We start from the raw sequence: 11,506 nt of genomic DNA on the forward strand, positions 1-11,506 counted from the left end.
AGAGAGAGAGAGAGAGAGAGAGAGAGAGAGAGAGAGAGAGAGAGAGAGAGAGAGTAAAATAATTTTATATATGTCATATAAATAATTATATTATAGATACTAAAGTTATATGTTTGTAGCAAGGACGAGATCAGCCCGATTCAAATATAGCTGCTAAAATCGGAGCAGATGAAGATACAGAAAACAAGCAAATATTGGTAGAAAAATATAATCCTCACATCCAAGATTTTATAGGTAAATTACCAGGTGTACATTCGAAAAATTTGCGTGTTTTATTAAATAAAGGGAAATCATTAGATCATCTTATCAAGTTATCACAAGTACGTAAAAACAACAATTAAGAAACTTAAATTCTTTATAATATATTTTTTTCTTACAATTTGTAAGTAAAAATATTAAAAATTAATAATTTTTTTATAAATAGGAAGAACTAAAAGAAATACTTGGAAATAAAAATGATGCTGAATTATTATATAAAGCTCTACATGAGAAATGTTTAACAGATGAAGGTCCGGGAACTAGCAAAGTTTCTAAAGTACGTGGTAAGAGACTTTTCTCTAGAGTAAAAAAATAATGCAAAAGATGTATCTTGATATTTTTAATACATGATACATTAAAAATGTTAATAAGAAAATGTTATTACAATCTGATAAACATATTTTGTAAAATAGTTATATTATTATGTCATCTTTGATACAAGTAAGAAAATGTATATATAAAAAGCAATATAGATAAATTTATAAAAAGCAATATAGATAAATTTATTAGATAATAACCACAAATGTACAAGATCTTAATACATAAAGATGTAATATTTATATTTCACAAAATGAGCCAACAAAAAATTATTGATAGAATTTTGGATAAAATTAGTTCGAATAAATTTGCTTCTATTCACAAAAAATCATTTATAAATTACACCTGAAAATTGTTAATACATTATTTATTTCAATTTAATTGATATATCTTTTTTTTCAATATTACTTACATTGCCTCAGTAAGATTTTCAACATCACTTTCTTCATCGCTGTTACTAGTTGCATCAAGATTGTACAAAAACGAGTCATTTTCAGACATAGGAAAATAATATCTGGAATAAATAATAAAACATTTAACGTAATTTCTTCTTTTTATGTAAATTGTATACATATAATTACAAATATATTTACTCTGGTTGATCCCAAACTTTTTGTGTGGCAATTTTACAATGTTGTTGATTCTTCATATGTTCCAAGACATTGTCGGATTTTGTTTCGCAAAAGATACATCGTTGTAATTGAATTTGTCTTTTTATATAATTAACTACTTTCACCTATAATTTGATAATAATATGTTATAGAAAAGAGAGATATATATCGTTAAAAATATAAAATTAATAATTGCACGACAATTCTTTACTTTCTGGTAAAAGGTCAGATCTTTAACAGTTTCTTCAAAATCAAAACTATGTGCCTCTTTCATATGGCTCAGGATACAAGTAAACTCATTGTTGCTATAATTACAAAATAGACACGTGATTTTGACAGATTCATCATTCCAATCAGACCATGAACTTTCTTCATCCTCGTTTTCGCTACTGCCACCTCCTATGTCGGGTTTTGTTTTCAAATTAGCCTGTAGAAATAAAAAATTACATTTCTGAAGTATTAATATTTATTATCTCAAATCGTACATTACCTGTTTTCGTTCCCAAGTCTTTTCTGGCTCTAGATAATTGTTTATATAAAATTTATCATATGCTTTATTGTGAGGATTTATACTTTTGTGAAATTTTTTTCGCATATGTTCCTTCAATACCATACGATCCTTAAATGTTCCCTCACAATAAATGCATATTAAACTGAAACGATTGTCAGAGATAATTATATAATTTCGTATAAATATTCTTATTACGTACATGTATATCGCATTATACTGGAATACACATGTAGAATTCAGACATATATGTATATCAGTTTTTTAATGTGATACCTTTCAATATTGTTTTGGATTTTGTCTAGAAGCTCATCCACAAACACTAAGTTTTCTGGTTTGCCAAGGTAAAGATTGTGCTTCTGGTACAAGTGTTTTATGTACGCAGCACGTGATCCACAGATTTCAGTACGGCAAAATATACAGCCGCGCTTAAAACTGGTATCTGCACGCTCAGCTTCTTGTTGCGCTAATGTCCATTCCTTAACATAGTAATTATAAATCATTACAAAAGATTATAAGAAAAAAATTACATTATTACATAAAATTACCATAAGAATCGATTGTTATAAAGATTATTGTAAATTACATATAACTTTATTGACTTTATATTGATATACATACCAGTTTAGCTCGATGTATCTCATCTCTCAAAGTCTTGTCCTCCGACAGACAGTCAGAAAGCAGAAAGTAATGCTCATTTTTACTTGGCTGTCCATCCGGTGTGCAATCCATTAACATTGTACTGCAATAGGTCGTCAATGGTTCTTCTTTAAATTTTGTGCTCCAGTAATGTACATAACTGAAATTATCAGTATTATTATACTTTGTTACAAAGAATACAAACATAATGAAGGCAAGAGGATATGAAATGATATTATCCTACCTTCTTAAATTAGCTATTTTCCAAACATCAGCTATAACGAGGCGGTGCACTTTAAACAAGTGCGTAAGAAAATCCGCCTCGTTCGTCGGAAGAACAAATGTGCAATCACACAATAAGCATTTCGTATCACATGGCTTATCATCCAAACCGACAAACTGTGACTTGTACATTGCGCGTAATTTGAATATAAAAGAGAATCCGTATTATTTATTTATTTATTATTTATGTTTTGTTCTTTTTTATTTTACGCATGTTTATTGTCGCAAATGCGGTCAGAAATCTTGCTGTAATGCATTACATTTTAATATATTCAACACCGATTGAATTTCTATCGAGGGATATTCGCATTATGTGATTTCGAAGCGAAAAATTTCGGCGAATTTACAATTAAATTATGATGAATTGCAAACACTGCATAGCAACAAGACCCGAGACCCGAGGCTGAAGCAGGCTGAATCAGCTGTTCCACACTTTCAGGCTCAGATCGTGCGCGAGCAGTACGAGCACGGTGGATTCCGCTGGCGACGAGTAGGTTTCTGTCAATCGCTGTGCTCTTTGTTTTCACTTTCATTAGAATGAAAATCCTTTGCGTAATCTGTCAAGACCAGTTGTCATCACCCGACGACATCTTTTTCACTCGTTGCGGACATGTATTTCATCACCGTTGCTTGTTACAGTGGCTTGAAAGGTAAACATGATTTATTGGTTATGTTTCCATGCAAGGGATACGTGTCACAATAACATTAGTTTCGATCGTGCTTTTTGTCTTCCTCTTCCTAGGAATGAAACATATATCTCGTTTCATTTTAAATGTAAGGGTTGCAGCAGGCTGCAGGATAATGCACATAAAAGAAGTCCTTTATTTTGTCGTGAGATTTCCAAATTAATTTGTAAAAGAAACTCGATTAGATATTAACTAATTTTATACGTATTTATCGCATAGATCGGAGACCTGTCCGCAATGTCGTAACAGAGTGATAATAGAGAAAATTCATAAGGCTCATTTTACGGTTTCAAATACCGATATCTCAGCGGATAATGTGGATAATTCAACTCTGCAAGGAAGGATAGATAGTTTGCAGTTTCAAATTTTACTGAATGAAAAGAATATCAAGTATTACACTTCGAAAAATACAGTTCTGGAGAAACAGAATGCTGGTCTTAGACAGGAAGTGCGAAAAGTGGAAAGCGAAATGAGGCAGAAAAACTCGACTATCTATGCTTTAAAAGAAAAGATAAACTCTTTTCAGAAGAACTATCAAGAATGTGATGTTCTCAAAAGGAAGCTGTCTCAGAAAGAAAGAGAGGTGGAGCAATTCCGAGAGTATGTTTGTTTATGTCAATCGTCTTGTCTAATTTAATTGTTTGCAGCATATTGCTCGAACTGACCTTTATTGTATTTGTTTGTAGCATGTATAAAACACTGTCAACGAGTACACTTGAGGATGTACAGGGAATGATTGGAAAAATAACTGATCGTAATACTTTGATTAATTATATTTCTATGATGAAAAAGTATGTTTTCATATATCTTGATATGTCTCAATATATGTCTTCATATACTTTAATTTTAATATGTTACACAATTTGCTTGTAATTTCAGGATAATGTTAAAGAAAACGAAAAAAATAGATAATCTTGAAAATCAACTTACGAGGCATCAGCAGTCCTTAGACAAGTAATCTAGAAGCTTATATTTTTAATATTAAAATAGTTAAATTTGATAGTGTTATGATCTTTACTTTATATTATATTATAATCTAAATAAAAAATATTTATTATTAAAAATATTAAAAAAAAATATTTATAATAATATAAATATAATGTTATAAGATCTTTCTACTATATTATTTCTATTTTCAGAGATTTGCGTTTTTTCGCATTATGCGAAAGTGAAAATTTAGCCCTACGACATCGAGTTAATGAACTAGAAAAACTGCTTACATCCGATCAAAACTGTATTTCCAGATCTAGTAAACAAAAATGCTCCAATTCTTTGATTACGATGCAAACGGCAAATATTTATAATCAGGTAATTAAATTAATCCTGAAATCTGTTGTAATGGAAATTAGTTATGGTTTTAAGGCAAATTTTATTTTACTTGTAAACACAAATAATTGGGTTCTAATTTATAATGCATTTTGAAAAATAGCAATTATACCCAAATCTCATAATGCTGCATCATTATATAATGAATAGATATTTTCATTATAAGATTTTTTAAAACAAAAATTAAAGCATAATTTTTAACTCATTATCCGCCATTATTAATCCTTCCTTAGTTTTTGCATGTAAATTTTTGCATGTAAAATTATTTTATATATGTAGGATGATGTGTATATTCTGTTATGGAGAAAATTTATATTATTTTAAACAACATCTTCATTCAATCCTACATATATGATCGATTTCTCATTCTTTAGCAAAAAAACATAAAACAGGAAACTGCAGGTCAAAATAATTCATCGACTTCAGAGGCAGAAATTGAAATTATTCAAACAAACCAGGAAAACTCTATACTTAATTCTACACTCGACGAATGTCCAACTGTTACAAAAAAAGCAAGACTAGATTTACAATCAGATAACAATAGCAAGAAGATAAATGATGTGAATAAGGACAATATTAAAAATACCGCAGGGATAAGTTCACAATCAAATGTTAAAACTTCATTTAAAAAAAAAAACTAAAAAATCTTTCGTGATACTATAAATTAAGCGTTTGTACAAAAAGTAATTTAATATTAAATTTATTTATACTACAGTTTTTATGTTAATTGCTGCATTTTTTTAAATTAGAAACAGAAAATAGAATTCTACTGAAACAGCTATATTTCTGGAGCTATATTTCTTTATAATGGAATCTCTTCCTTAATTTATTCTTTTTATTCTTTTTTATCTATAACCCCACTACATAATTAGTTTTGCACCTGGTGATATATTAAGTCCTTGCGTTTTTCATTCGTTTTCTTACTCTGTAACATTGTATGGACATATGGTGAGAAAAACAGAATTTTAATTTAAAGAAGGAGGTTTCCAGAGTAGTGGCGGCAAATATAAATAATAAAGATTTACTAATTTATTGACAACAGTTAACTGTATTATTTTTTTACAGACAATTTATATGGCTGATGTGATTTCAATTAATATATTTTGAATCTTCTATCAATAATAGTAATGGAGATATTACGCGAGTTCCGTTTTTTCGAAAGTAACGCTAAATGTGTAATATTAAAAAATTGTTTATATCTTCTTTACATTAATGATTGTAGATGTCAATACGTTGTGTTGTAACAAAATAATATATATTTATTAATCTAAAAACTATTTTTAATACAGAGTATATATATTTTGTGTCCATTTGCATCTGTAGTCATCTACCTCAAGCAAAACCTACATAGGATTTTCAATAGTGCACTTGTAATTCTACCCAATTAAGTTCCACATATCTTTTTTTAAATTAGCGTTTAGTTTATTATGTGCCAAAAATATGTCCAGAATATAAAACAATGTAAATGATAAATTATGATTATGAAAAATATAGAGTGAGCTTTTAGAATGACGAATTATTTACTTCCCAAGGGATTAAGATGACCATTTCGATATATGTCTATAAACTTTTATTCAGTTTTCATAGGCGCTACATCATTTTCATACGTAAAGAGATAGACAAAAGGAATTCTGACGTCACATATGTATATATACACAGGATCGCAGACAGCACATGCCATTAAGTGTTACAAAACGCATTGGTTCTTATCAGTAGCAGTCGTGTTTTAACAATTGGATATTAATCGGAATACTCTCTTATATTCTAGGAACTGAAAAACGAGTACTTTGTACGTAAGACTAGTTTCGTTTTTCTACTTTTTCATATTCTGCAATTGTAAATGCGAACGAATTCAAATTGTCATTCGAAGCGTCATCTAATGCATCAATATTTTTATACTCGTTTATATATTATTACATTTTTTATTTAATAGCGTTATTGTACGTCAAGCGCCGGTACGAATGTACAAAACACACTTTGGCTCTCCAAACCAAGTTTCTGCTAAACTTGTAATATATTAAAAAATTGATTTAATTGCAATCTTATTGTTACAATTAAGTATTTCAGATTTGGTCAATATGGTAACTTGTGCAAAATTTTTTGTATAATATAATATAAACGTGCATTAGTAATATTGCGAGATAATAAAACCATATCGTCAGTTACCAATTATTGTTTTAAATATGTACAAATATATGCTTCCTTAAAATTAAACTAGTTTTAAAGCGATAGAATTACAAGATACATACAGTACTCTTGTGTATTGCATTTAATTCGCTTAATAGTAATTACAAATAGTAATAACAATAACAATAAATAAAAAATATAATAAAACGCAAATGTTTATTTTCGAATCGTATTTATATAGCTATATGTGTGTGTGCGTGCGTGCGTGCGCGCGCGCGTGTGTGTGTGTGTGTGTGTATATTTAACAAACTCTGAGTCTTATTACAAATTGCAAATAAACTAAAATAAAAGAGTAGCAAAATCATTGTATGCTCGCGATACAAATGCCATTCTAAGAATGAATAACGGTACTTGATTTCGTACACATGAAAGTCTTCATGACTTTCGTATAATTCGTTCGTCGATTTTCACATCATCTTTCGACTGCAAGTACCGCCTTACAAAATGCATAGATTTTCGCACAACATCCAATTCTCCCTAAAATTACATTGTATACTAATGTTGAAGTATTAGTCCACAGTGTGTATGTGTATGTATGTGATTCAATCGCTCACATTTTCTTCACTGGATTCCTTAAACTCGTATTTTCTTCTAACATCTGTGATATTTCTTGTTGGATCAGTTTATCGATTGACCCATCTCTTCACCGCTTCCGCCCAGTTGGCTTCATCTTCGTCTTCCTTCTCACCGTCCGCCTCTTCTCTCTCGCCTCTCTCCTGCTCCTGTTCGCTGGACAATGTAGCCGACGGTGTTTGCGGTATGCTGTTACGAGATCTCAATTCTGCCAAAAAATCATTCTCCTGCTGATAACGTCGTTGTAGTTCCTCTCGCCAGGAATTTCCACCGCCGCTACTATCATCGCCATCCTCGCCGGCTTCAAAGTCTATAAGTAGACGCGACTAGTTTCAAAATTCAGTCGCACAAAAATACTGAGATTATTATATTTGTTACTTTCAGTTCAAACGATAAAAGATAAAGTAGCATATCTATATTCGCTGAATTTAATTCCATTTCTCTTTTTCATTGTCTTCCCAAGTAGGTCTCTCAACTTCGAAGGTTTATGTAGTCGTATATTATCTGATGTTTGAACATATATAAACTTATAACTATAGACGAATAAGAATAATCATTTATGAAGATATACGACAAAAATCCGTAGAATAACTTATCTTAATATTATCGTCAGAAGTATACATCGTAGTTGTGTGCGTGATGCTTATGAAGATGAAAGAAATGTAGAGATATGTTATTAAATATGAATACGAGTATATATATATATATATTGTATGTACAAATATGTACAGTTTGATTTTTGCAAAATTAATGTTGAAAGTACCAAAGAAAAAATTAAACCGAAATATTAATATGAAACTCGTAGATAATTAGCGCTTGAAAAATTTAAGGATTGCTTCAATTAGAAGAGCAACATTGCGAAGATCTAAAGTGCAAACCAAAGTAAAAGTAATGAAAGTCTCAAAAGTCGATGTAGAGATACTTACCTAACGGTTTTCTGATGTTCATTAGTCCCGAGTTGTGAGAATGGTCCTCCTGGTCTGAGTCTGCAAGCCACCAGGACACATTCACGGGGGGTGCATCACACACATTCCACAACACGTCTAAAGTGTCATTTGTATATTGTATATAGTATAATGGAATGTCTATTCGTCGCGGTCAAATTCAATTAAGAAGGTATACATACAGTTTGTGTAATAAGAGCGGGATATAATTAAAAAATTGCTTTTTATAATAAAATGAAAAAAATTGCATATATATTATTTAATTAATGTTACGACGTTTCTATAATTTTAAGCTGTTTAGTCGTTGCCGTTGTCGATAATTGGAATCTCCTGGGCATACTTTTTACTTGACAGATTAAATTCTCAAGGTAAAGATCTCCATATCAAACGAATTTATCCAATTAATTGTTTCATCGTTTATATTTTTTTTCACGAAGCTTTAATTTTATTTTCAAACGTTCTCGATCGAATTCACTTCGGCCACTTTAACACTTCGATGCTATTTTCTTCTTTCCATTGGATGCAAAAACGACTTCGATGTTTCGAATCATTCAAAATATCCAAAATATCCAAGTAGATAAAGTGTTAAATCCTTGCTTTGAGGAGCAGTCCTACTTTTATTGGCTATAACAAACAATTCGTTGGAGAAGTCTGTTAATTTGAACATGGGACTAAACTAAGATGAGCCGTTAGATTTTTTTTTTAATTATTTGCACGTAAAGGAATACAAATAAAGAAATTCAAATGCTCTCATCAAGGATATCAATATTTTTTCCCTTCAGTCTCGAAGGTTGGTAGAAATTGTCTACAATCTATTCATTCTCTTTCATCTTTCATCTTTGCTTGAATCCCTTACTTATAGTCTTTGACTTATTATGTATTTCGTAGTTGATTCTCATGATATTTATGGTCCACTCAGATTTCAAGGATTTCACTTAATTATTCGATTTTTCGATGTAATGAACAGTTTTGTCGATCACGCTCTTGTTAGACAAACTGTATGTCCTTATCCATATAGAAATATTTTTTTATAGTTTCTATTATCATCTCTATTTTTAATTATCTTTTTATAGTGTACTTTTATACTTTTTTAAATTTAGGTAATTTTGAATTTCTAATTTTTTGTTTTACACTTATATCAAATTATGAGTTCGTTAGTTTAATAAATAATCCGAGTTTTCTTAATGTGTTCAATTAATGTGTATTTCTTGAGACTGCGAATTAGATTGTTGTTGTCATCTGTGATCTTGCGTGTAATGTAGTCCGTGTGCTATTCGACTAGGCTAATATTAACTAACTCTATTCTAGAAAGAAAATAAATGGAACCGTAGAAACGGCAACAGGCAAATATACAGACTATTTTCCAACCGTTCAGACTAATTTTAGCATTTACACTCACTAACAGAAGTAATGAGGAAGGTTCGTATGCATACAGTTTGCATCTGGAGACGACGATTTGTGGCCTTCATTTGTATAAACTTTTCTCATTACTTTGTTCAGTAGAATGCTAAGTTGTCGAACGTTTTAGAAACAAACTGTATAAAGAAAATATACACAATATCTCAAGATTATTGCACTTTCTCTTGATCATTAGATATTAAAATATAAAATGAAATTTACAATCGTTAAAAATTCTTGAAAAAATAATATTTTAAATATGAAGTTTAAATGTACAAGTAAATGACGAAGTTCTCTGTTAATAGTTTTCAATCAAATTTAAGTAAGAAAAAATATTTTGTATCTCGTCAAAATGACGTAACTGCTGGAAGAAAGTGTAATAATTTTTAATAGGGGACCGTATGTATATTTCGATATTTACATCTTCTAGCTCGAAAGAGCTATATTTTCGTATATAATCATTATTATATTATTGAAAATTTGCATAAAAATTATATATAATGTAAAATATTGTGATATTAGAATCGCTTATCTTAATATTTTATGTGATTGGATTGATAAGATTCACGTCGATCCAATCATTATTAACTTTTCTGCAACGAATATGTTATTGTACTTACACGATTTTCCAGAATATAAACGTATATACATAAAGGTGCATTCAAGTTCGATTCAAATATATCCAATGAAATATATCTCACGTATAGATAGCATTTGTATAAATCTTCTTACAAATCGACTATGAATATCAAGACTAAGAACAGATGAAGAGTCGCATCTTTTTCATGCTATATGATTCTTTGATAATATGAGATTTCGAATATAAATAAATGCGACGTGGCATGCCTGTACATTCAGTTCAAATGCGATGATTGAAAATATTTCAAAGATAAATGTTAGTACACAGCAAGTAATTGAAAGATAAATCCTGTATTATATTATCTCTTGCAGTTTTGAATCGAGTTAAAACAATAAAATAACACATATGATGTGCGAGAAATTAGCATACCATTTAGAAAAATTGAAAATATATCTGTTTTATTATTTTATACGTTTAGAATGAAGGTGAAGAAGAAACGTTTCTCATAAAATAGCATGAAACACGCAACTAATTAATATATATACATCTGTGTATATAGTGTAGTGGTAGTGAGAATAATGGTATATGTAGTAGGAGCAAAAATAGTTGCAATAGTAATGAAACAGTGTAGTATAATTAATAAATATGATTTTGTTGTAAAATACTACGCACGATAATATGATAAATGCAGATCAGTTTATCTATTGCTCACCTCGCCTTCGAGACAATCGACAATTTGACATATTTATGGCGCCACTAATAATAAAATCGTAATCCGTATTACTAACATGCCATCAGCTAAAAAACACGGCGATAGAGATGCTAACATACTTCGTAGCTAAAAGCTTGCAATATCAAATTGATCTGTACAACTCACGATGAGGCGCTATACTGCCTTTTAAAAATTACCTTCAGTTCTGTTTGTGAGATAGTAATACCTATATTTTGCGAAATTCATGTACTAACTATGTATTGAGTGTAACGTACTATATCACGAAAAATATGCTCAGCGGTATCGTGTAATTATACTATTTAAAACTATAAGCAGAATTGGACGTAGCTTTGTCAAGCGAATTTTCGTTAGCATTAAATTTGATAATAATTTTAGAAATTCTAAAATATCTCTTATATGTTATTTAATTATAATATATATATATATATATATATATATGTACACGCCTCCTCCCCCCCCGATT

The 11,506-nt window shown here is 29.9% G+C and overlaps 4 protein-coding genes across 14 annotated transcripts in view; 2 read left to right on the forward strand and 2 right to left on the reverse strand.

The window, feature by feature from the left end:
• LOC108748488 (DNA repair endonuclease XPF) overlaps positions 1–601 on the forward strand; it is a 5,873-nt gene extending 5,272 nt beyond the window's left edge. The window contains exons 12-13 of one of the 2 annotated variants that reach the window (XM_018486690.1): positions 120–324; positions 429–601. In XM_018486690.1, coding sequence (XP_018342192.1) covers positions 120–324; positions 429–574 — 351 coding nt within the window. In that variant the 3' untranslated portion in view covers positions 575–601. Of the gene's footprint in view, positions 1–119; positions 325–424 lie in introns of both variants that reach the window. The other variant, XM_018486688.1, reaches the window with a different exon arrangement.
• A 254-nt stretch (positions 602–855) lies between these two features.
• LOC108748491 (zinc finger protein 277) lies at positions 856–2,776 on the reverse strand. The gene is made up of 8 exons (XM_018486703.1): positions 2,579–2,776; positions 2,317–2,494; positions 1,972–2,174; positions 1,678–1,840; positions 1,399–1,614; positions 1,170–1,312; positions 989–1,090; positions 856–921 (listed from the first exon to the last, which is right to left on the reverse strand). Exons 1-8 carry the CDS (start codon positions 2,746–2,748, stop codon positions 909–911), a joined length of 1,188 nt encoding a protein of 395 aa, XP_018342205.1. The 5' UTR covers positions 2,749–2,776; the 3' UTR covers positions 856–908.
• Positions 2,777–3,137: 361 nt separating this feature from the next.
• On the forward strand, positions 3,138–5,664 carry LOC108748492 (E3 ubiquitin-protein ligase TRAIP-like). The gene is made up of 6 exons (XM_018486704.1): positions 3,138–3,266; positions 3,522–3,902; positions 3,989–4,093; positions 4,182–4,256; positions 4,442–4,610; positions 5,003–5,664. Exons 1-6 carry the CDS (start codon positions 3,154–3,156, stop codon positions 5,267–5,269), a joined length of 1,110 nt encoding a protein of 369 aa, XP_018342206.1. The 5' UTR covers positions 3,138–3,153; the 3' UTR covers positions 5,270–5,664.
• Positions 5,665–7,008: 1,344 nt separating this feature from the next.
• LOC108748489 (dystrobrevin beta-like) overlaps positions 7,009–11,506 on the reverse strand; it is a 16,776-nt gene continuing 12,278 nt past the window's right edge. For 3 of the 10 annotated variants that reach the window (XM_018486694.1, XM_018486692.1, XM_018486691.1), the window contains exons 15-16: positions 8,315–8,431; positions 7,009–7,698 (exon numbers count right to left, since the gene is read on the reverse strand). In XM_018486694.1, the coding sequence (XP_018342196.1) occupies positions 7,439–7,698; positions 8,315–8,431 (377 nt within the window). In that variant the 3' untranslated portion in view covers positions 7,009–7,438. Of the gene's footprint in view, positions 7,715–8,314; positions 8,432–11,506 lie in introns of all 10 variants that reach the window. The other 7 variants (XM_018486698.1, XM_018486697.1, XM_018486696.1 and 4 more) reach the window with 6 other exon arrangements.

Source organism: Trachymyrmex septentrionalis, unplaced genomic scaffold (genome assembly GCF_001594115.1).
Source record: "Trachymyrmex septentrionalis isolate Tsep2-gDNA-1 unplaced genomic scaffold, Tsep1.0 scaffold223, whole genome shotgun sequence".
Taxonomy (NCBI): Eukaryota; Metazoa; Arthropoda; class Insecta; order Hymenoptera; family Formicidae; genus Trachymyrmex; species Trachymyrmex septentrionalis.